The 24,388-nt window shown below is 50.1% G+C and overlaps 3 protein-coding genes across 4 annotated transcripts; 1 reads left to right on the forward strand and 2 right to left on the reverse strand.

Annotated features, from left to right (window-relative positions):
- The first annotated feature begins 218 nt into the window (after positions 1-218).
- Positions 219-14,282, forward strand: ptdss2 (phosphatidylserine synthase 2). Of its 2 annotated transcripts, XM_053885558.1 has the most exons (13): positions 219-424; positions 760-1,062; positions 6,995-7,096; positions 8,499-8,581; positions 10,084-10,151; positions 10,277-10,411; positions 10,502-10,552; positions 11,149-11,262; positions 11,328-11,446; positions 11,513-11,627; positions 11,693-11,838; positions 11,907-12,092; positions 12,783-14,282. In XM_053885558.1, the coding sequence occupies exons 2-13, from the start codon at positions 866-868 to the stop codon at positions 12,940-12,942; spliced, it is 1,476 nt and encodes a 491-aa protein (XP_053741533.1). In that variant the 5' UTR covers positions 219-424; positions 760-865; the 3' UTR covers positions 12,943-14,282. The 2 variants fall into 2 exon arrangements, with proteins under 2 accessions (XP_053741533.1, XP_053741535.1); XM_053885560.1 differs by lacking the exons at positions 219-424; positions 760-1,062 and adding an exon at positions 1,182-5,631.
- A 223-nt stretch (positions 14,283-14,505) lies between these two features.
- On the reverse strand, positions 14,506-16,785 carry LOC128770739 (NADH-cytochrome b5 reductase 2). The gene is made up of 9 exons (XM_053885561.1): positions 16,704-16,785; positions 16,507-16,638; positions 16,042-16,114; positions 15,613-15,719; positions 15,359-15,488; positions 15,203-15,286; positions 15,054-15,139; positions 14,895-14,994; positions 14,506-14,783 (listed from the first exon to the last, which is right to left on the reverse strand). Exons 1-9 carry the CDS (start codon positions 16,704-16,706, stop codon positions 14,611-14,613), a joined length of 888 nt encoding a protein of 295 aa, XP_053741536.1. The 5' UTR covers positions 16,707-16,785; the 3' UTR covers positions 14,506-14,610.
- A 150-nt stretch (positions 16,786-16,935) lies between these two features.
- LOC128771410 (ovochymase-2) lies at positions 16,936-24,175 on the reverse strand. Its single transcript, XM_053886830.1, has 17 exons — positions 24,171-24,175; positions 23,838-24,037; positions 23,684-23,781; positions 23,514-23,611; positions 23,290-23,462; positions 22,233-22,328; positions 22,016-22,173; positions 21,667-21,958; positions 21,580-21,593; positions 21,351-21,490; positions 21,044-21,252; positions 20,851-20,991; positions 20,351-20,484; positions 19,915-20,008; positions 19,716-19,847; positions 19,558-19,632; positions 16,936-17,650 (listed from the first exon to the last, which is right to left on the reverse strand). Exons 1-17 carry the CDS (start codon positions 24,173-24,175, stop codon positions 17,526-17,528), a joined length of 2,184 nt encoding a protein of 727 aa, XP_053742805.1. The 3' UTR covers positions 16,936-17,525.
- Between the last annotated feature and the right edge of the window lie 213 nt (positions 24,176-24,388).

The raw sequence follows: 24,388 nt of genomic DNA on the forward strand, positions 1-24,388 counted from the left end.
AGTTTGGAGACACATGGTTTGGGGGCTTTAGACATGTGGAGTTGGAAGAAGAGGTTTGGGTGTTAATATGTAATATTTGGATCGTCGGTTAGTGCGGAATTTAAACAGTAAGGTGCTGCTAGAAAATGATTATCGGGAGTGTTATTTAATGTGACGCGCCCATGCTTTTACTGTGAAGAGACCGGACAGGATGTTCTTCACTCGCCAGCTTAAGCGTCAACAGACGCCATGTCCATGTGATGTTTGCGTCTGTAGCCGAGACGGCAGTGGTGTCCTCGGCTGGAAGCGGTCGCTGCTCGCTCTGTCAGCGCTGGTGCAACTTCTCATGAAGGAGCGAAACAGAGGAGTGAAACGGTGAATCTCCCTCTCCAGTCTCGTGGACAGATGTAGCGGCGGACGTCGGTTGGTTGCCAACATACACGCGGTGAGTGTTTCTGAGTCAAAAGTGACGTTAACCGCGAAGTTTTCTCGTGAAGCAGCGAGAGGCTGGGAGTCTGTCCCCGCGGCTGTTTGGCTGCGAAAGAGCCTCGTCGGTGAAGTTGACAGCAAGGTCAAGTGCTGCAGCCGGCTAACGTGCTAGCAAAGCTGCCCTCCTTCTCCCGCTCATTTGTTCCTCAGCAGCAGCGGCACGAGTCGCCATTGTTTCCCTTCACTGGTCGCCAGTAGGTGGCGAAACCTCCGAGTCTCATCCCTCCGGAGGGACGGGAATTTCAGGTTCTCCTCCAGAGTTTCGAGCTAACGCCCGCTTCCCTCCGCTAGGATGCTGACAGCCACCGGGGCGGGGCGGATGCCAAGACGACGCTAGGATCCCTCCTTCTCCTCCACCTCCTCCTCCTCCTCCTCCTCCTCCTCATCATCGTCGGCGATGACCAAGCTGGAGGCGAGGAAAGGCGGATCGATGACCGTCACTGCAGCTGAGTACAGCGGCCCGGTGGAGCCCGGCTGTCCGGACCAGAACCTCCCCAGCAAAGCCAAGGTGACCAAGCAGTCCTCCAGAGAGATGCTGCACAAGAAAAACACCGAGTGCGAGGTCTACGACGACGGAACCAACACCTTCTTCTGGTGAGTGATACCTGCAGGTTGGTCAGCGAATCGCACTGCCACGACTCTGTCTGAGCCCGGAGCCTGCAAGGTGAACTGAGAGAGACCAGGACCCCGGTGACCTGCCGCAGGTCGTCCTGCTAAGAGGGTTCAAATAAGGCAACGTATTCTCAGCTTGGATTTGGAAAGTGTTTCACCTTTTTTCCAACACGCTGTTAAGGTGAAGGAAAGGTGAAAGGTCTCCTACTGTTTTCCTGTTGTTAATCCTCTTGGGACTTTACAGCTACAACTCCTGGCTCTGGTGCCAAATTCAGCCCGACTAGTCATTATATATGGCCAGCTGGGATTGAACTCCAAAATAGATTCAACACCAATTCTTGTTTCATTGCAGTCCGCTACAAGGAAATGTTTTCTTCTGCTGTACTTAAACGCTAGTGGCTTAGAGCCGCCAGCCTTCACGATAATGACCTCTTTTTATAGATGAAATCTCATGTGATCAAGTGTATTAAAACCAAGTGGAAACAAGTGGATAACACATCATGGAAGTGGACATGCTTGTGGTGGTGTTCTGTGTTTTTAAAGGGGTACGGCTGTCACGATGTGCGCACAATTTGCTGTACTCATACTTGTGAAATGAACAATCTAAGACTTCAGAAATTTGAAAAACTGTTGACAAAAGAAGGGGCTTCTAGGAGAGACACCTGAGTGATTCTTACTTTTGTAACCACAGAAAAGTTAATTAGCCTCCAGTGAGTGAAACCAGTGTCGCTGTCTTTTTTGGTTCAGTTTAAAGGAGTGTCATTTTTGAATTGAGAGGTCATGAAGAAGCCTGATAACTAACTGCTGCAACAGTTCAAAGATAAGTGAAACCTTGCCATGAAGTCTTTCACAGACTGGTAACGCTTCTAACTGAAGTCGACAGCAGACACTGAAAACACGTTTACAAACTCGACGAAGGTCCTCCTTGCTGAAGCAGCACTTGCCTCTGACGTCCAAAGCTGCTCTGCTGCAGCCAAACAAAACCCTCCCAAAAGTGCTATAACCATGACAGTCATCGTGCAATAATCCTTAAACACTGAACCGTTAGAAAAGGCGGACCGACTGGGTTTTGAACGCTACTGTTTTTAATTCCGTAAATGGAGCAGAGCTGAGGCTGGCTGATGTGATGAGCGGTGCGTGTGATGTTTTGTGAGCGACAGGCCTGACTGGTCCAACAGCCGTGGAAGTTGTAAATCACACCACGGGGAATGCCACTTTTCCTGACTGGACCTCTTGTGACAGCCTCTGGTGCGCTGTGCACCGTCACATTCAGACTCTACCGAGGCTGCGCTGTCGTTTTCCTTTGAGTTGTTGTTATTAAAACGTGACCAATATGATGGACGACCCACTCTTTCTTACATCTCCACTTATGGCTCCTGGTCGCTACGCTAGCACTAGCACCCTCAGTGATCCTCATACAGTTTGCTGTTGAATCACTCAGTCAGAAGATAACATCTGCTTTGGATCCTCATGTCCTGATCTCCAGTGTCTGATCGAATGACCAAACCTTCAGCCTGTGAAGCAGCATTATCATTATCATTCCCTCCCTTCATCAGCGAGCCTTCTCTTTGTGCACGAGCTGGAGGTGGGAGGCTTTGTTTCTGTTTCATCTTCACCATTTGGTTGTTTGAGTCATGGTCTATCTGCAAATCATCAACCCAAACGGGTATTTATAAAGAGCAGGATGCGTTGTGAGTCAATCTATGCCAAACAGACTTGAAAATATTCCGTTTTGGGTCCTGTCTTCCTCCTCTTCTGAGCTTGATAAGACCCAGGACGTAACATCTAATTCTTCGCTTCCTTGCCATGTCATGAGTCAGTGAGTTGGTGGAGTTATTCTCAGTGGAGTTGGTGCCAGTCTTCGCTGACTCAGGAGTGAAAGCCCTGTCATGTAAGCCAGCTGTCTTTACCTTTAAAACATCTTTCATGTGGGAACAGATCGGTAAGACACTGTGAGCTTTGCAGCCAGTGTGTCTCTCTTTTCTTGGTGAGTGCCATTTCCTGTTTATTTTTGGATGCAGATGGTCAAACTACTTTTCCTTGATGCCAGGAAGCCTGAATTGTTTGGCAGTTGTGCACACTTAAATACAGTTTCCATTTTAAGATCATTATGCAACGATACAAGTCCTGGAAATAAGGTGAACCCTGAACTATCATAAAAAGTTGTCATTGCCTACCACTCAAATGTTGCTCCTTTCAAATTTAAAAACAAGCTCAACATTTTTTTTCTTTTTTGTCCGAACCTGGGAATCTCTTGTCGATACTGTGTTTTATTCTGTGCTGCGAAGAATTCGCATGAGGATGTAGTTTCAAACTGAAACGTGTGAGTCAGAGGAAGGACTGACTCGTGCTGGTCACAAGGCTGGTGGAGATTCTGGTGACTTCTCCTCTCTTGCGGGGTTTTTACAAGGATCATGTTGAGCGGCAGTGAGGCAGGAGAGAAGTCAGGTTCCCCTCCCCACTGTCTCCTGACAAACAGGTGGAGCAAGAAGCGAGTGCTTACGACACTCGGCCTGACCCGGTGACTCAGACTTTGGGCAGAAGCCACTTGTCCTACATTCAGACTCCAAACTCTGCAATTTTTTTTGCTGTAATCTTTTCACTATTTGCTCAGTCATCTGTTTGCTCTCGTTTCTGATATTTACCTTTGTGCTGGTGCAAATGAAAACACTGGTGCAGCGAGTGAAACGCAAGTGAAGTTCTTCTTCGCTGTGACTCTCAGATGAGTCACCTGTTTACTACCTTGTTAAAGTTTATGAAGGAGCAGGAAAGGTGTGTGTGCTTCCCCTGGAACTCACCCGCACCCGGCGCCACCAACAGGCGAGGCGAGTGGGCCGCAGGCAGGCCTTCCATTGAGGAAGGACAGGGGACTTCCTCTGCTGCCAGCCCTCAATTAGATGAACTCAGCGGCTGCTCAGTGCGGCCCATGTGACCTGATGCCGTGTGATCAATCATAACTGATGCTTTAATGGAGCACTGGGAGGCATTGCTGAACATGTTCACCTTCTGGGCGTGAGAACAGCTGAACTGTAAACATCGATCCTCCGGCTCCTCCTCACTTGTTTCACAATTCTGAACGATTGCAATGTGGAAATATCTCAAAATAAGGCTTGTATTTATCATGATTAATATGGTCTGAAATTGATCGATGATATCTTGTGGAGACAACAAAAACACTATTCAACATTTAAAAGTGAGCGATGACTGCAGTGTGAACATGAAGTTATTTCTCATTCCCGAAGACGACTAGTTGAATGAGCTGTTCAAATTGCTATTTTGCCTGAATGGACCACACATTATCCTTGTATCTTATGAATAACTCCATTGATATTCTATTTTATATTTGAGTGAGATTGCACTAATATACACATAATCTTCAGAAAACACTTGTGACAGACACATTCCGTGTGAAACTGTCGTCCCTCCATCAAGTGGATTATATAACATATCAATTCTGAATTTTGTGAATGCACGACCCTCCCAGAGTTGTCATTAGATGGACACCGTTCAAGCACCGAAACGTGCAGCTCAGTCGGGAATCACCTGCTATTGCTTTGACCCTGAATCCCCCAAAACATTCCAAGTTTTGTCCCAGAACCTTTGCTCTGACAACTTCAGAATTTTGCCACCTCTTCAACCCTTGACAGCACCTCCATACTTTCACCTAGAAACACCATTAAAAGCTTAAAATGTTGCTGCACTCCTCCACTGTTGGCCTGAGATCAAAAATCTGTGCCACCTGGAATAGTTTTTCATCAAGTCAACCTCAAAGGAGAAATAGGGAACATGTGAGATTTAGACTGAGATTAAAAGTGGAGGAGAACAGGTATTTCTTTATAACATTGCTCTGAGTAAATGGTGCGTCGCAGTAAAATGATGTTTTTCCAGTTTTGTGGACACACTTGTCTCTCGTATGATGTACTCAGGAAATATTCAGAATTTGGGCAAGACTCACAAATGTGCAGACAAACCCTGCACAAAATCTGGAACTGCTTCTTCAGAAACCCAAAATGCCCGGCTGGTCATTTCCTCACAGTCCACCGACTCAGGAGTTCAGTGATGACCAAGCATTCCAGCCTCCTGGCTCCTGACTTAGTGGTCTTTCTCCTGTTTCACTTCATGGACTTGGAGCGCGTCAAGTGAGATGAATAGTATCTGATCACTGCCATGATAGAGGATCCTTTGAGGTTAAAAAAAAGAGCTTAGCCAAAAGATAAAGCTGCAGTTTCTTATCAGCTTTTGTTTCTTCTCTCACTAAGAATGAGCTGGTGGCCACAATGAGCTTCCCTGAGAGGTTCTGGGGTTGAACTCCATCATCCACAGTCGCTGTGCCGCTTATCCGCGTAGAAACAAGCCAATTAAGTTGATCCGAGCGTCTCGTAAGGATGTCACCTGGTCATCTTTTGGGGAGATTCTCAGTCGAGCTGCCGCTTTCTTGTCACTTGCTGTTCCTGTGGAGAAGCGGCTCGAATCACGACAGTCACGTCTTCGTGATGTCATGACCTGGAATGCAGCCTTGAAGCAGACGTTTGAGAAGCCGCAGCAGCATTTGTGAGTTTGCAAACCTGGTTGACTTCTAGCGTCTCTTATCCCTCTGCTTCCTCCTTATCAGTTCCTAGAGCTTGATCCTTCCGAATGGATTGTTCCCTAAGTTAATTCTAACTTCAGGTTGCTTGTTGTTGTTGTTGTTGCTATCAGGATGCTGACTGCACTGTGATCTGCAGGAATGCCACTCTGTTGTAGATCAGAACTCTGATATGCCCGAGTGGACTGGAGGAATGCACAATGAGAGCTAATCTTGTGCCGTTGTCTGTCGGGATTAAGCTGGAAAAGGACAGTGAAGAAGGATGACGGACACATGCCAAAGATTGGGTTGTGTGTGAGCAGTCAGCCGACGGCTTCCGTCAGATTAGCCTGCATCAGCTGAGGGGCAAAGCTTGTCCATTCTGTCTCTCAACTTTCTATCCATGTTTCATTTCCTATTAATGCAAGAGCATCTGACGTTCCACTCGTGCAGAAGGTTTCTACCTTAAAGCATTTAATCTTGCATCTTTCATGCTTGACCAGACTGAAGTTGTAGTTCTACTTCCTGTTGCACTGGAATTCCTGCAGACAGGGCGCTCGCACGCTCTGTATTCTACAGCTTCTCCTCTGGTGAATGCTGAGTTGACAGCGCAGATGCACACTCAGCCGTTCTGCACCGTCCGCGTGCTCAGAAGTCCTCAGACTCCGGTGCTGCATTGAAGACTGGAGGGTCCAAACTGAGCTTTTGTCTCAGCCGTTTCTCTATGAAGATGTCATGACACACCCCCAGCATCCGACTCTGGACGTCGAAATGTATTATCACTACTTTATTCTCTCTTTTGTTTGTGCATTTAGTTAGCGGAGGAAGGATCCTGTTACTGGGAACCGAGGCTGCAACTGACCATTATTTACGATTAGTCGGCATACAATGTGCAACATGTCTGATTTTAGTGTTGTCAAATGGAATATTAGAATAAAGAAAAGACTTGTTGTTGTTGTTGTTGTAAACATTTGTGTAGTGTTAAAACTCTATATATTTTTTTATATATTATTTATTTTAGTTCATCAAAATGTGGTGTGAATTGTTTGCGTCCTTTGACGTTTCCTTGTTAGACAATTTGGGCTGCGATGATGGCCTCAGCTGTTTCTTCTCTGACTTGTGCTTAGACCACGATGAGAACAGTTGACTCGTCGTTGCAGCCCATTTGGGAACCATTATGAGTTTTAACTAAAGTGAAGTCTCTCTGGCTGACCACCAGCAAATGCATATGAGTACATTTATCTGTGATGTTTTCCTAGGAGTTTCCAGAGCAGACAGTGTGGAGAGGTCGGTGTAGTGTCCCCACCCTTGCCGTCATGTCCCCTCTCACTCCTCTCTCTCCCTCCACAGGCGAGCGCATACTGTAACAGTTCTGTTCATCCTGACCTGCGCCCTGGTCTACGTCACGCTTCTGGAGGAGACGCCGCAGGACACCACCTACAACACTAAAAGGTCTGCGTCTTGGAACCGAAAGCCTTATTGATCCTATGAAGGGCGAGCTTCAGCGCTTTCATCCGAGCTGTGGGCTGTCGACGGGGACGTCGTCCATGTGTTTGAAATGTTGGTTTTTAGTCACATGTTCACTGTTTTTGGTCATGTGAATGTCATCTCAGGAAAGAGAGAGCTTAGTTCAGTCGTCCATTCGGGGCTGGGAGTGGCTACCTGTCAGCACAGGAATGAGGTGGTTGATATCTGGACGACCCTGGTGCCATTCCACTCTGGCTCAGGAATGTCTTGTGATTGGCTGATGATGTCAGGCTAGCAGTTCATGTTGTATACAGCATCAGTTACACAGAACACCCACTGTCCTTCTCAAGAGCGGTTTGGTTTAGCGCCGGCCCACTGGCTGCACATTCCTGCTCTGTGTGAGTGACTGTTCTCCCTGGTGAGTCATGAACCCCTGTGTCATGTCGCGTTGCCCGTCAAGCCAAAAAAAAGCAGGTCAGAGTGATAACGCAGCCGCGAACCCAGAAATCTCCTGCTCACCTTTAACTCCCGTTGGCAGAAGGCCACTCGGCCTCAGCAGCACAAGTTCTTCTGACGTAACACGTCGTCAAGTGATGTTCTTCGCTGTCCTCACTCATGTTGACAGGTTGTGTGTGTGTTGGTGTTCGCAATGAGTCGGCTGCTAATGAGATTAGCCTCCGTCAGTGCAGACGGGCTCAGTGGAGAAGCTGCCTCCTCCCTCAGACTCACTAACGCTAGTCCCTGTTTAGCGTAAACAAGCGTTCGAGCACCGTCACTCGCACATTTGGTTTCCTCGTCACCGGGTTCCAACATGTTCATCAACTGACTAATCTCACTGAGTCTTTAGGGACTAATCCAACCTGGGTAATCAGTCAGAGCCGATAAGTGGCCGGCGAGTCGTCCCAAAGTCTTGGTCGACTTCCAGACGCCTCCACATGACCTTGACGGAGACGACCGCCACAGTTCGAGTCCTTCTTTCCTCGAGCATGTGGTTGAACAATGACATCATTTAACTCTGCTCATCTCAGGTTGTAGTGTTCAACCTAGAACATAGTGCGGACACAGTTTGAGGAGCAGCTTGTGTAGCAGTTTGTTAGAGGTTTGTTGCATTAATAAATGACTTGGATTGTCACAGTAAATCTGTGACATTTGACCTCACAAAGAAAGCTTTGTGCGGGAATAAAATCATCTGGATGAAAGGGTCACAAAGAACCTGCGACTGGAAAATGGCAGGTCCTTATATCATCTTGTCATGTGACACTGTTCTGGAGTAAAAGCCAGTGACATTTAGCCAGAGAGGTGCAAATGGAAAAATCCCACAGTGCACTGCAGCGGTTAAGTCTCCTGTGCTCTGGAGTCAGATGGTAAATGTATGGTTTTCTTGCAGGGGGATCGTGGCCAGTATCCTAGTCTTCCTTTGTTTCGGGGTCACACAAGCGAAAGACGGACCCTTCACGCGGCCTCACCCAGGTGAGCACCAGCCCGACACCTCGCCTGTCGCTTTGTCTTCTCAGCCTGTACCTGTGACTCACCTGGAGACGTCCAGTGCTCTGCTTCCCTTTCTCTCTGCTGCGTTTGCATCTGTCGGCGTTTCTGAGATCATTTCAGTTCAAGAGTGTTACCTGCTTTAATGGATACGCGGCTTCACTCGAGCGGCTCATCTTCCCCCGGAAGGGTCGGGGGGATCAATACTTGTAATGGTCTGCGAGATGGTTCCCGGCATGTCTCGTCCGAGGAATGGCTTTAGGGAACGGAAAAGAGAAGTGAGGCAACAATTGGCTTTGATTTAATCTTTATTGTTCCTATTCAATCGACAGCATTAGCTTTTCCTTTTCCTCCCTGCCTTCCGCAGCGTTTGTCTCGCTTCGTGTCAGTTCTCTGGCCGCCTTCCGCCCGCGTGTTGCCTCACACTGCTGACCGGTTCTGCCAGTTCAGGTGGAACTCCACTCACACTGAAGCTTTTGGACTGGCTGGTTAAACAACAGCCAACTGATTTTATGAACCAACAAGGCTCCGCCTTCGTGCCTTCATCAGTCATTTCGGCTTTGCAATGATCCATTCAGTCATGTGGATTCCAATAAACGATCACTCATGTAGTCCAGGTCCAAACTAGACCAAAGAACGCTGGAAGGTCGTAAATGTAGGTCAGGATTTTTAGTTTTGCCGCTGGTGCGGAGCGTGTGTTGACATGTTTCAGGTTCAGGGAGAAGTTGCCACGCCAACCTTTTGTGTCTTTCACTCTTATAAATCATTATTTTTTCCCCAGACGCCCATTATTTTCCAGCAAGTATTTTATTCCTTAATCCCAACACAAACACCATAGCTAACTCCTTTGTTTTCCTGTCGCACAGTGACATAGTGTTGTGTGTCGGAACATGAAGTCTGACGCTGTCCGCTTTATCACTGAAGTGTTAGGTGAAAGTGAGACGTTTCAGAGTGTTGTTTCCTGTTTACGCGGTCATGTGTGGTGAGAAACCGGCGTTCAAGAACACCTCACAAATGGGGAACCAATCACTCTTTCTCAGCAAATACCGGGAAGTTGTGTATTTATAGGGACGCGACCTTATGGCCGCCCCATGTCTGCCGTTGCTAATCTGTAGTTTTTCTTGGTTTCAAATTGTTCCTCCTTCGTGCCCCCCAGTTGTTCCAGTCCGTGTGGAGGGAGGCTCATGGATCAGTGGATGTTTGATTTCCCCTGACTCTTCCCGTTCCCCTGAATTTGTCTTTGGGCAACAGAGAGGCTTTGTGCTCTCCACTAGATCAGAGGAAGAGCTGTGAGTCAGGGAGGACTGGAAGTGAATGTGGCGTGAGGAGAGCGGCCAGTCGAGTGAGGTTAGGGTGGGAGGCTTTCTGTGGCGACCCCTGCTGAGAAGTGACGGAAGACGGAGCCGTGACGTGGTTATTTTTGATCCGCGGACACACAGGTGCTTCAGTTCTGTGACCACTAAGATCTCATCGTCTCTTCCCTGCAGCTTACTGGAGGTTCTGGCTCTGCGTGTCCGTCGTCTACGAGCTCTTCCTCATCTTCATCCTCTTTCAGGTCAGTTTGTCACCAGGCGTGAGCACAAGTGTGGATGTCGACCTGGATCTCTTGATGGACGTGTTTTCTGAGGGTTGTGTGTGAGGTCCAGTACTGAAGGGGGACGACTGTCTTGTGTTCTTCAGACTGTCCATGATGGACGACACTTCATGAAGTTCATTGACCCTAAACTTGGGGTGGCCCTCCCTGAGCGAGACTATGGAGGGAACTGCCTTATCTATGACCCAGGAAACACCACGGACCCCTTCCACAACCTCTGGGTGAGACAAATGCTGCAACAGCGCCCTCTAGCTGCGACTTTATCCTACTGAGACAGAGGGTGACACCACTTCATGTTTCCTACTCTTCAGGACAAGATGGACGGATTTGTTCCTGCACACTTTCTCGGATGGTACATTAAGGTACATGTTTGGTGCTTTCCTTTTTCAAGTCTTTCTGCTCTGCTAAAATATGAATATTTGCTCGAGGTTTAAAACGTGGAATGTTTCTTTCTACTTGTGAATGTTAGGATTTTTTAGATTTTTATTTTTGTACTTTAGCATCATAAATTAAGAAATAATTAATTATCAATTTTTATTGCCAAAAAAATGATGAATACATATAAATTAGTTTACATTTTTTGTTTACTTTTTTGTGGATTTTATTTTTTTCCCAAATTTTGAGATTTTTTTTCTCTGTGAATTTTTTTTTTTAACTATAAGCCTTTTTTCTTCTGTCTCAGGTTTAGAGTCTCTTTGTTTTGTTTTCCAACATTTCTTTTTTTTCTTTTACATTCAATATTTTTATATGGTGGATTTATTTTCTTTTATTATTGAGACCAAACTACATGTTTATGTATTTTGGATGTTACTCGACAATATTTCTGACCTTGCCTATCCAAAGCATTTGAACAACGTTGAAATGTTGTGAGTGTCATCAGTAAATCGTACAGTTAGAGCTGTTTTCAATCTCTTTCCATGTCTGACTTGTCCTCTCCCTCCTTCTCTTCCTCCCTCAGACGTTGGTGATCCGTGACTGGTGGATGTGTATGATCATCAGTGTGATGTTTGAGTTCCTGGAGTACAGTCTGGAGCACCAGCTGCCCAACTTCTCCGAGTGCTGGTGGGATCACGTACGTACCGATGTCTCTGCTAGTTTTGCCTGTGGAACCATCCGCTGACCTCCGCTCTTCTCCAGTGGATCATGGACGTCCTGGTGTGTAACGGACTCGGCATCTACTACGGGATGAAGACGCTGGCGTGGCTGTCCATGAAGCCGTACCAGTGGCAGGGACTGTGGAACATCCCCACCTACAAGTAGGACCCCCTCCGCCGCCCCCTTGTGTCAGTAGAGTCGCCGTCTTAACGCCCGCCACTCCTCAGGGGGAAGATCAAGCGAATCGCCTTCCAGTTCACCCCGTACAGCTGGGTCAAGTTCGAGTGGAAGCCGGCGTCCAACCTCAGACGCTGGCTCGCCGTCTTGGGAATCATATTCATGGTCAGGAATCCCCAACTGAGACGTCTTGTGGTGAAGGCTGTGTGTAAGTGAGGCGTGTTCTTCAGTTCCTGCTGGCAGAGCTCAACACCTTCTACCTGAAGTTCGTGCTGTGGATGCCTCCGGAACATTACCTGGTGCTGCTGCGCCTCGTCTTCTTTGTCAACGTGGGCGGCGTGGCCATGCGCGAGATCTACGACTTCATGGACGACCCGTGAGTGTCGCCGCTGTCAGCGCCAGCGCCCGCTCCCGGGTCTCTAACTGTCCCTCCCACTCCCGCAGCAAGTTCCACAAGAAGCTGGGTCAGCAGGCCTGGCTGGTGGCCGCCATCACCGTCACCGAGTTCCTCATCGTGGTCAAGTACGACCCCAACACCATCATGCTGCCCATCCCCTTCTTCGTCATGCAGTGCTGGTTCCTGGGGATCCTCCTCATCTTCTGCTGGACCTTGTGGAGGTTCTTCATCCGGTGAGTCGAAGTTTTCATCTTCACTGAAACACTAGTCCGTGTTGCACTTTCATTTGAGAGAAGGAAACTCGGTTTCAGTGAACTTGAATTTTGCAACAACAAGAATCGGAGATGAAAGTTTCTGACTTACCTGCCAAATACTGATGCTATTGTGAGCTATGGAGCACCATCTGGCAGGTCTGCAGGATGGCTTCGGTCCGTCTCACCTCTCTGTGCCCCGTCACTTGCTCTTTTCTTTCTCTGCTTTCTGTCTCTGCTCTCTTGTTTCTCCACTCTCACTTTATCTTCTCTGCAGCTTTCCACCTCTTTCTTGCTGACGTCATACTCCTTCCCCTCGTCTTCATTTGTTCATCTGTCCCTCTTTTTCCCTCTCTGATGAGCGTGTCTCTGCTCTGACCTTCCTTCTCTTTCTCTGTCCTCTGGTGTGTGTCCACCCATTCCATCTCTCCTAACATTTATCATTTCTCTCAGTACTTCTCTCATCTCTTCTTCTTCTTCTCATGGTGTAATCCTGACTGTCCCTCTTTCACTCTGCCCATCTGCTCTTTTTGTCTCTTTTTTTTTCATCACGCATCAGTCAAAGTTAGTTTCATCCTTAGTTAGTTTGACCTGCAGATCGTAAATCGAGAGCAGTGACACTCGCCTCCTCACCGTCTCTCTCCCACCCCCCGGCCCTTCTCCCCACTGCAGTGACATCACGCTCCGCTACAAAGAGACCCGTCGCCGCAAACAGGAAGTTCACACCGAGCGACCGGTCAACAACGGCAGCTCAGCTGCCACCGGCCCGGCGCCATCCGGGCGGAGCAAACTGAACGGCGCGGCCGAGACGCTGCGTCAGAGGAAGTCATGAGCACGGACACATGAACGCGCGTGTGGGGACTGAACCTGTGCCTGCGTGACGTCGGGTCAGTGACTGACAATTTGTGTTTTATTTATGGGAGGGTGGGGGACCAACACTCGCGACCAATGACTGAGTCTCTCCGTCGGATCACGCCGTGTGTACATAAGCTTAGTTTTCGTGACCGCAGTCGGCGCTGGAGAGAAATTCTTGGTTTCCGTCGGCTGCTATGCAATCTTAACACCGGGCCTGCGCGGCATCACGAGTCTGGAGGGTGTCAGAGCTGTGACTCGGTGATCGGTCCAGATGGAAAACATGCTGCTCTTCTCTTTTAGGAGTTACACTTGAGTCGTTTTAGATGAACTTCAGTCGCAAATACCTTCAGAGCTTTCTCTGTTTCTGCATTCAGAAGTACAGCTCCGGAGTTTAACTTAAAAGACAAATTTGGCTTTCGTTGTCGCCACCTCCGTCATTTTATCATATTTTGGTAAGAAATGTGAAAATATAATTTGGGAGTCACTGAGCTACAGATATATTTGGAAAGTTAAATTAAGCTAAGAGGCTTAGTTCCTGTTAGCTCAAGTCAAACACAGTTCTGGGTTTGAAACCCGCATGTTGACATCACAAATGTTGAATGGAAATGGAGCAATAATCATTCCCTCTGGGCAAATTATGGGATGTGGTGTTTGGCAGTTATTACATAATTCACTTTTTTTTTTTTTAACGCTACATTTTGGATGAAGATGGTGGCTTTATCTTAATCAAACTCTGTTTTGAACACCAATGATTTCAGCTTAGATTTTCGACGTCCTTTTCTCAAATCCATCCTCAAATATTCACTCCATATTGATACTTTCATCTTCTCCCGTCACCGTTTTTGGTTCCACATACTGCACACCATAACGTGTGAAGAAACAGTGAACCAATATGTGGCGCATCTTCAGTGGTGACGTGTGAACGTAAGACACTTGCAATGTTGGGGGAGAGGAGTGGCGTGCCCTTGAGCAATACTCCTCACTACTACCTGCCGCTCTCAGTCAGCTTCTTATCGTCCTCGACTTTAACATGGGCAATATTTCGGGTGTTTTTTTTTAGCGGTGACTTATTTTGGAAGATCGTGGTCGACGTCAGTGGACGTCGCACTGATCTGATTTCAGGCCAAATTTGTTCGTTGGTGCACATGACGACGACCAGCCAAAGTTTCATGCTTAAGCCATAACGTGATCAGCCTCAAGTTTTAGTTTCAACCGAAGCCATTGAACTGGACTCAACCCGGTTTCGTCGCAACCAAAGTGGACGTTGATTTTGAATGTGTGTAGACGTTTGTGGAAAATAAACATTCCTTGTTTTTATTATGGAGCCGTTTCTCACCCTGGTATTCATCGCAATGCCCTGCAGGGGGCGCCGTTCGTCTCACACGCTAAAGCCGAGTGAAGCTGTAGTCTGCTCGCTGCAGTTCCTCAGTCAGACTGCAGAGGGCGACAGAGACAAGAACTGCGGGGAAAAGGACACTTTGTGAATCAGTCTCTGGAATAGTATGAGCCAATAAATGCTGACTGACTCAAGGTTCCCCAAACCGATGCTGTGAAATGCTGTTTTATTTTCACATCTTATTGATAACAATCCCGATTGCGGTGCGTCTGTGACTCCGTCCGGCCATCGAACACGCAGACGCCTTCATCAGTACGCGAAGATGTTCTCTGCTTTGTGTCCCAGCTGGCTCAGATTAGGCAGACAAGCGTTCTGGATCATGGGCGGGGGTCCACACAGGACCACCAGAGTGTCGTCTGACGGAGCGGGGAGGCGCTCCTGGATCATGGTCTTGGTCACAAACCCAGCGCTGTACTTCCACCCTGGAGGTCAGGGAGAGAACTTCACGTCAGGATCAGAGGTGATGCCGATTTTGAAGGAGCTCGCTGCTAAGACACTGAGAGGGAAAACAACGGGCGCCCTCCTGCGCTCACCCTGAGGAGGTCTGTCCAGAGTGAACCAGATCTTCAGCTGGTCAGGTCGTTCCTTCTTCAGCGCCTCCAGTTCGTCCCTCAGAAGGACGTCCTTCTCCGTCTGCAGGCAGCAGATGTTCTCAGGAACATGTCTGGGGTCACTCGTGAGCGAGAACACACCTGGTTGGCGAAGAGGAGGGAGCACTTGGTTCTGTCCTCCGGGTCAGAGGTGATCCTGCGAATCAGCTGCAGCATGGGAGTGATGCCTGCGGGGTCAGAGGTCGCAGACGTGTCACCAGCAGATCAGCGGGCTCCTCAGCGTGGCTCACCTGTCCCGCCGGCGATCATGGCGACGTGTCTGAACCTGCGCGTCTTGGCCTCCGACTTCTTGTCGGGTCTAATGGCGACCCGACCTGAGAACAGAGGAGTGGGCGGTTAAACAGCGACACCTGCTGGTGAGATGGCGAGGGAGGCTCAGACAGTACCGCGGCCCTGGTACACCAGCAGCCCACTAGGCCCTCGGAAGTCGATGCTGTCTCCGATCTTCATGTTGTCCAGGTGCTGAGACATCTTCCCGCCCTCCGGGAACGAAGGGTGAGTGTCCTTGTAGTAGACCTGCAGAAACGCGCCACATGAGATCAGATTTTCACGGTGAAGATCGGCTGATTTCTACACTGGTGTATGAAGACGTGAGGTTCCCAGAGGCTTCGCGAGCAAGGAGGAAGATGTTTTGAATCACCTTGATGACGAGGTCCACGTGCCCGTGATCCTCATCGCTGGAGACTGGAGTGTACGCTCGCACCACCAGTGCACCGTTGACCTTAGCAGAGAGGTAGACATGTTGGCCTGGTGAAGGAGAGACAGAGGAGGAGGTGAGGAAGTGAAGGGCAGAGGGTGCTGAGAGACAACTGTGGCTGGGTGAAGGGGAGGAGGTGAGATGAGCAGGAGATGTAGAAGGGTGGAGGGAAGGAGAAATGGATAGGAGACAAGGGAGTGAGTAAAGTGAAAGGAAGGAGAGGAGATCTAAACTGGAGGGATTGTAGAGAAAGAAGTGGGAAGGAATACAAGAGTTGGTGAGAGGGAGAGGAGAAGAAGGAGGGGAGAGAAAGGGTGAGAGAAGGAGAGAGCGGGACCCGACAGGATGGAGGGATGGCGACAAGCTCCGTACCAACTGGGAGCCCGAGGATGTGGTCTGACGTCGGGAGAGCGAAGCGGAACTTCTTGGTGTCGTGGCTGATCTCCTGTGAAGGACACGGTGGATGGATTGGAGAGTCAAGTCTCTGTTGCTCCAGAGGTCACTGAAGGACACACCACTAACAATCATGATCCAGGGATCAGAGTCTAAGACAGGCGTGGACCTGATCCTTCAGCTGAGGTCTGATAACGTGTCACGTTGACGACTGCAGATCCTGCAGCTGAGGAGCCGTTTTCACTTGCTGCACAACCAATCGTCTGAGGAGCGGGCAGAAGAACCTGCAGCTCTCAGTCGCCGTCGTGTGGCCAGAACTCTGAGACAGCAAGGTTGAAGTCCTCAACACAGGTGGAGGACCTGTCCTGAGTAGTGGCCTGAGGGAGGAGAACTCGGTCCCACTCCCCCTCTCACCAGGGCCAGACCTTCTGCTCGACCACTCACCTGCTTGTCCACCAGCCGCAGAGCGTATTTGACGGAGGCGTCCTGCAGCGTGACGGGCGGCCTCTTCTTCTGCAGCAGGAAGTAGAGCAGCGTCACAGCCACCACAGAGACCGCCACCAGGACCGGGAGGATCTGCGAGGACCAGAAGCACGTCAGAGTCCAGGCAGATCTTCGAGCAGGAAGGAGGAAGTCCTCACCATGTTCAGAGCCGGAGGAGCGTCGGGAACGCTGTCCTGCTGCCTCAGCCAGGGACCAGAGTCCACACACACCAGGGCGGGGCTTCAGCTGGAGCTGAGCTCTGATTGGTTCTCAGGTCTGACCATGACATGGCAACATGGACGGCTCCAACCGTCCGGTCACCCCACTGAGGCGGAGTCACGAGTGACCCCATAGTCTCACCCAAAATGTCCTGTCAAACACTCCACTGTGGTTTCAGTTTTCCACCTTCACTAGTACTTTTTCAAACCCTAAACTCATGAGTTTTAAAAAATGTAGCGGTCAAATAGAAGTCGGAGTCTCCTTGATGGTAGCATGTACTGCAACAATAGCTTTTATTCTGAAGGTCACATGTTCCACGAGTAGTTTCCTCACCTTTATAAACAATGTGTAATAACTGACATTCATCCATGTGATGTGGGGTCGTGGGGGCAGCAGCCAACGTGAAGAGGTCCAGACTTCCTGTCACATATAAATCCCTCCAGCTGCTCTGAAGGGGTTCAGAGGTCACCTGAGAGACTTCCTGACCTAATGTCACACTCAAGCATCAGAGGAGCTGAGGTTCTACTCTGAGTCTCTCCTGGATGACCGAGCTTGTGAGGAAATGTCAACACGTCAGAATAGTTTGATCAGTTCCGCTCTGTATTGGTCAACATCTACAGTCTCAATGTCACAATGAACTGGAGAAGCGCTTGAAGCACACGGTAGCTTCAGGTTCAAGTCCAGAGTTGCCCGAGTGCCCATGAGCAAATCACTGAAACACCAGCAGCTGCAGAGTGTCCCGACGCTTCAGAAATGAGGGTTCAAAGTTCATGACCTGAAGATTCTCCCGCGTCATCCTCGTCGTCCGAGACCGGGTCCGGCAGAACCGCTCGGCGGCTGCTGGTACCGGACTCGTCCACTAGAGGCGCCGTTTCCTCCAGGTTCACTGCAACATGAAGAGAGTCCAAGAGTGAAGCTGGAGTCACTTCATCCAGATTCTGATCGAGAAACTCGCCTTTAATAATTCTCATGAGAATGAACCATAAACACTCCTCAAAAAAATAAGAGACAGCAAGATGCACCTTCTAATTCTGGCCACGAGAGGGAGACAGTGACTCAAAGAACTTCGTTCAGTGGCTGACAGTTGAGATTGGAGTGAAAATATTTGACTCAAAACTGAGCGACTGATGTTTTCCTGGCTGGTGTTCAAGTGTTTGATGAGAACGGAGCTGAGGTGTGGACCTCAAGTGCTTTGGTGAACGCCTCATAGGCGCAACACCCTCATCATGAGATTATGTGAGCTCAGTGAGAGAGGCAGCGTGTCGTGTGAAACTGTGTGTGTTTCCAGAGCGGCCTGAAACACTCGTCTGCTCTTGAACTGACACCCCACCTTCACCCGACTCCTCAGGCGAACCTTTACACAGCAGTATGAGCACTTTGGAACAACGAACTCACAACCTTCTGCTCTGACCCCTGACCCGCCGCTCGCCACAGACACACTCCTGGACCTGAAACCACCCCGACTGCTACTTCCTCACAACGTAAATCACTAACAAACTGGCCAACTGTAACCAGCCCGACCGTGCGGTGACAACACACCATGCTGAAACCCACCAACTTCCTCTAACACCAGCCACCCCAGAGACACCCTCGTGTGACGCTGCTACACTGACAAGCAGCCCACCATCGTCCTAACAGCCTGCGTAACTAACAAGTAAACCACGCCAAGCTGCCACCCCAGGTCCCTCCCAGGAGAGGACGGAGCTTTCTCTGGGTCTGCTCCCAAGCTGTGGCACTAACTCCCTCCACATGTCACTTGAGCACTTGACATCCAGGCTGAGTCACACCTCAGTGCACCGGCTGTTGATACAACCTCTGCATCCTTTTTACTCCATTTATTGTGTTGGGTTTTTACAAGTGTTTGGACTTAAACAAGTTAATTACAATTACTTAATTGTAACAAAAATGCATTAAAATATTTAAGCATTTAATTGTTAAATTAATGTCATTAATGTCAAGCAAACAAAAGCAGCTGTTTGCTTTGGTTCAGGGAGGTTTTTCACTACACAATGTCCAGGGTTTCCACCACTCTGAATGGACTTGAAATTCTTATAACGTTGAAATTCTTATACAAATATTTTGAAGACATGAAAAGAGCTTCAGTTTAAATAAGGCGATAAAAACTGGAATATAGCCACCATGGTGGTTTATTGTGCTGTTGTCAAACTGAACATTGAAAAATGTGAATGAATGTGGTAAATATTCTTCAACCATTAAACTGAGATTAATTGAGATTAATTCCTCACAAATTGTCTAATTAATTAAATTAATTTATATAATAGAATCCCTCCCCTAGTTTTTCCTATTTTGTGATTTTATTTTATCTGTTTATGAAAACGCCTGTTTTAGTCCTGTTTCTTCTGTGTTTATACTTGTATACTTCTTTATATTGTTGTAATTAAAGTGTTGTATATGTGCTATAGAAATACAGTTGACCTTGAGCTGCACCCTGGTAATGTGTCCTGGACGACTCACTCAAGTGGCTTTACCGAACGAGAAGCTCAGCCGCCGCAGACCCGGCAGCACAGAAGACAATAACAGTCATCAGGAGACTATGGAGGCGCGGCGGGATCCAGTGTCCGTGGGAGAGTGGGAAAACACCCTGGAAACCCGAGAGCGTCTCCACCTCACACCTCCTCCGGGGGATAATAACTGTGAGAGAATATGTCCTCCTCATCACCGCGGTGCCAGATGACTCACTACTGGCCCAAATACCACGGACCCGTGTGGCACCATCAAGCCCGCGGACGGTTCTGTCTGAGCTCAAGTCCAGCAGGAGAAGCAAGCACCCACCGTGTGATGGTCCTGGGCCTCGGGTGCTCCGCTCCCCTCCACCTATCTCCTCCACTTCTGAGCCGTCATGAAGCTCTGCCGGAACAAAGACGTGGTCTCAGCGAGGAGGCTTCATCCTGGCAGGACCTCACTGGAGCCGGGTCCATCCTCACACCCACCTGACAGGCTGATGTAGGAGATGAGGCCCCTGAAGCCTCGGTGAGAGACGCTGCTGTCGGAGGAGAAGAGCAGCACCATCACGTCCTGGTGGGACAAGACGTCCGGAGGAAGGCTGCGTCCACACAGCACCGCTGCCCCAGAAGGTGCGGTTAAAACACAGCTCCAGTCCAACAGCACCATCCGATCAGAGCCTCTCACCGATCTCCTCCGCGGCCTCCACGTCTGCCAGCACCGTCAGCGAGTCGTACGAGCAGCTGCTGGACTCCTCCAGGTCGAAATCCACAAACTCCAGCTGCGCACAGCAGAGGCGCTAACGTCAGCAACAGCCTTCCTCCTCATTCTACCACTATATTAGATAATATCTGTGTTATTACTGAGAAATCAGATCGGATTTTCCCATGGTTCACAACGTCGCAATCTGCTCATAGGTTAGCAAGTTAGCATAACAGCTAACGTTAGAGTTCCTAAACTAAAAATCAGGTTGTCAAACTGAAGTTTAAAGTGGATGAAAGATACACCTTCAAAATCTAACTGATAAATCTCAATGTAAATCCAGTAAAACTCGCCGTTCTTAAACAAAAGTGGAACGTGGTGTGTGCGTCGCTCATGAGCACGTGCGACACTGAGGACTCACCTTCACTATGTGACCCGCGGGAGCGTGGATGACCCAGCGCAGCTCGCAGTCATCCCTGTAGGATTGTGGGTAGTTTGGGCTTTGGACAGAGGCCTGGTCCTTCAGCAGGACCACCGTCCCACACCCTGGTGCAGACAAACACAGGCTTTGTTAGAGCTCGACCTGCCGTGTGTCCAACTCGTGCTCTTGGTTATGTCACAGGACTGTGTCTCTGTGCGTGTGTGTGTGTGTGTGTGTGTGTGTGTGTGTGTGTGTGTGTGTTGGGGTGGGTGGGTGGGGAGAGGATTGTTTATCCTACTATGTGGGGACATTTGGCCCCCACAAGGTTTAAGGGTTCAATGACTGGGTGATTCTAACTGGGTTCCAGTTTGAGTCCTGGCTCAGGTGAGCCATGTGTTTAGAGGGAGAGGCTGGGGAAAGGGTGGTGGCCAAGTCCCCACAGGGACAGAAATACAAGTGTGTGTGTGTGTGTGTGTGTGTGTGTGTGTTGCTCTCACTGAGCTCTGCGTGTCCCTGGACTGCGAGGTGCCGCACAACAAAGCCACTTCCTGCGTCACTGACGTCAGAGGAGAAGAGCAGCGTTGCGGTCTGGGAATTGTTCAGAAGCACTCGCCCGGGGAAAACAGGTCCACACAATATCACTGCCGCCACACGACAAACACACACCAGTCAGACCAGTTCACAACTGCCAGCTGGGATCCACAGCTTTTGAAAGCCGCACACAGCAACTCGACACGAGCGGCTTCTCCGACAGGAGGCGTGTCTCACCGACGGGCCTCAGTAACCCTGTGAGGACGGAGAGGCGGTCGTGGCGACAGAGAGAGTCATTCTCTAAGTGAAGACGGTCAAACTCCAACAGAACGCTGAGACCGTCGGCCACGCTGAGGCGCCACACACACAGCCTGGCCACACGCACACGCACACACACACACACACACACACAGGTCAGGACTGAATCTGAAGATTATTTAAACACAAGAGCTTCAGCTGCGTCGCTCACTCGTTGTTGCCATAGCGACCAGCAGGGGGGTCAGGATTCCTGATTAATCCCTTGTTGTCGGTCACCGGCCCGTCCCTCACAGCACACAGGCCTGAACACACACACACACACAAGCACGCGCACAGAGCGGAGCATGAGCTCTGCGATCAGGTGGATACACGACTGAAGCAAAGCACAACTCACTTGGTAACAGTCTCCACTGACGACCAGCTGCTGCAACAGAACACACGTTCAACTGTTCATCTGACAACACAACTGTGTTTCCTCTCAAGTCCCCACTGAGGCTGGAACTCCAGCTCCAGTCAGAGTCACTCACAGATGTTGGTCCAGAGACTCAGATGCCTTCCTCTCAGGAACATTGGCCGCTGAAACGGGGTCAACAGCAGTGACGGTCCAGCGCCTGGTGACGTACCTTCTCTCAGCTTCAGCTTGATCCACGGCAGCAGCAGTCGCACGTCAGTGAAGACACCTGGAGACCCCCTTCTGGACGCAGGTCTTCTGCTGTTGTTGGACCAGCTTCGGCCACAGCCCTTACCCCAGGAGGTGACGCCCACCACCTCCCACTGACCGGTTCTGGTGGGACAAATGAGGGGGCTGCCCGAGTCGCCCTGAAGAGAGAGGAGCGCATCACTGGAGTTCCAGAGCCGATGAAGAGGTCCTCGCACCTGGCAGGCGTCTCGTCCTCCTCTTTCTGGACCCGCACACAGCACCGTCATGTCCCCGGCCACTTCAGAACCGCTGACCGTCCGGAGAACGTGCTGGCATCTGGCGCGGTGGACCAGCTCCAGAGGGACCTCTCTGAGCACGAAGGGGAGACGGCCTCCTGGGCACAGTGGAGCAGCGTGACCTGAAGAACCTCTGAAGATCAGGAGCTGCTCTTACTTTCCCTGGTGCGGCCCCATCCAGCCACGATGCAGCCGCTTCCTGGAGCGCTCCGCTCCTCAGGCAGGGGGAGACATATGGGTCGGACCAGCACACCTATGGAGACACGGCAGCCGTGAGGGGACCCAGGTATCCCAGAGCCCCACACCACAAACTCTTCACCTCTGTCATTCACTCGCCAACACTTGGATTTAATTCACACCAGCTCATTTCCTAAACTGAACCCCTCACATGGTGACTGGGGGGGCGGGGCCCCTGAAGCAGAATGATGAGGGCCAATCCCTCTTCCTCACTATTCAACATAACAGCGTTTCTGACTGATCTGTAGCGGCTCTAATGGAAAACAGACCAAAAACGTCACTGGAATTTTCATCGTTGTAACATGAAAAAATCTCTAAAACGACTCGAAAGAACAAACAGAGATGATGAATCAAAGTGTTTCCATATGTACGATAACAAACTTTTAACTCCACGACTTGATGATTCAGTTTTTCTGCCAGTCGGTGAGAGCACTGTCCAGGTGTTCTCAGCTAGCGTGGGTGGGAGAGAGCAGCCTGCTGGTCTCTCTCCCCGACACTTAAGACTCATTTTCAAACGCAGAAAACCTTCATTTTAAACCATGATTCCAGGAGTTTGTGTATTCTGCGATTGAAGCTGCATATAAAACACGTGGGTGAGAGGGTTTGAGGGCCACAAATGGCCCCTGTGCCAGACTTTGGAGGCGTCTGCCCTAGACGCATAGATCTTCTGGTGCTCTGTGGGCTTGAACCCAGCGACTCTGGACACCCCAGGAGCCAGAACTTTTATCATGTAGGATTCAACCAGCGAAGGTTGAAGGAGGTTAGAAGATTGTTGGAAGGTCATTGATGAGCAACAGGATTGGGGATTTTTGTATGGTCAAATTTCACTTTATTTTCCCCCTGAATTCTGCTTCTTAAACACCCCAAAAAACGTCGTACGATGGGACTGAAGTTGCTTTCCTTGTATTCAAAATAAAGGAAGATTGAAGGTTTGGAAGTGGTGAGGATCTGACAGGAAGTGGAGTGAGAAGACGTACCGAACTGCACGTGTCCGTCCAGCTCCACCAGCGCCACGTCGTAGCTCATGGGGGCGGAGTGTCGGTACCTCTCGTGGACCCAGACGGACTTGATGTTGAAGATCTGCTCCTCCTCGTCCAGGACTCGCTGGTCGTGCTCTCCTGCCGCCACCGTCACGCTGTCCAGGAACTCCCTGGAGAGCCAGGGTGAGGCTCTGTCTGCCAGCTGGTGGGTACCGGCCTACCTCAGCGTGGACGTGAAGCAGTGAGCGGCGGTGAGGACCCAGCGCTCGCTCACGATGGCGCCGCCGCAGAAGTGCCGCGCTCTGTTCCGCAGCGACACCTGAGGAGGGGAGCCGAAGTTCAGGCTGGACCCGAAACCTGCCCCGCATCACTGCGAGCCCCCAACACTGACCAGCCAGGGGTGAGACCCCCGCACCGCCTCCGACCCTCCCACCACCCTCAGAGCCTGGAGCATGGCCCGGCTCACCTCAGGACCGCCACACTTCGGACCTGCAAAACAAGTCATGAAGGTCACGTCAGCGGAAAGATCAGCCTGCACCACTCACCTGCGGCAGCGGCGTGGAGCCTAACACACCGTGGCACCAGCAGCAGCAGCAGGACAACACAGCCAGACCTCATGGCTCGGACTCCAGTGGACCTGCTGAAGACCTGTGGGTTTGTGAGACGGTCGCGGGGCGGTGCTGGTCCAGACAGACGACCTCCACACAGGCTGCCAAGGTCAACATTAACAACGTCCCCGTAAAACCTGAAGAAAAGAGGCGCTTGTAAAGGACAACCAGGCGAGACACAGCGACACCCCAAGAGAGGGCGGGACCTGGACCTCCAGCTGGTCTTCTGCTCCTCAGTAACAACCAACTCCTGTCCAACCTGAAGGTCACCTCATGTTTGATTCCATGACTGGAGTTCGGTAAACGGAGAACTTCGCCCAGCCAAGGGACCCTGAGGAGCTGGGACTGCTGAGACTCCAGTGGTGAAGTAACGGAGAGCTGCTGCAGAGGCCCACAGCGCCACCTTCAGAGATGTTCTTCCCAAGCTATCAGCTAGGTTCCGTCTCATCGAATGAATCGCTGGAGCCACAGAAGGTCGCAGCAACTTC

Source organism: Synchiropus splendidus, chromosome 14 (genome assembly GCF_027744825.2).
Source record: "Synchiropus splendidus isolate RoL2022-P1 chromosome 14, RoL_Sspl_1.0, whole genome shotgun sequence".
Classification (NCBI taxonomy): domain Eukaryota; kingdom Metazoa; phylum Chordata; class Actinopteri; order Syngnathiformes; family Callionymidae; genus Synchiropus; species Synchiropus splendidus.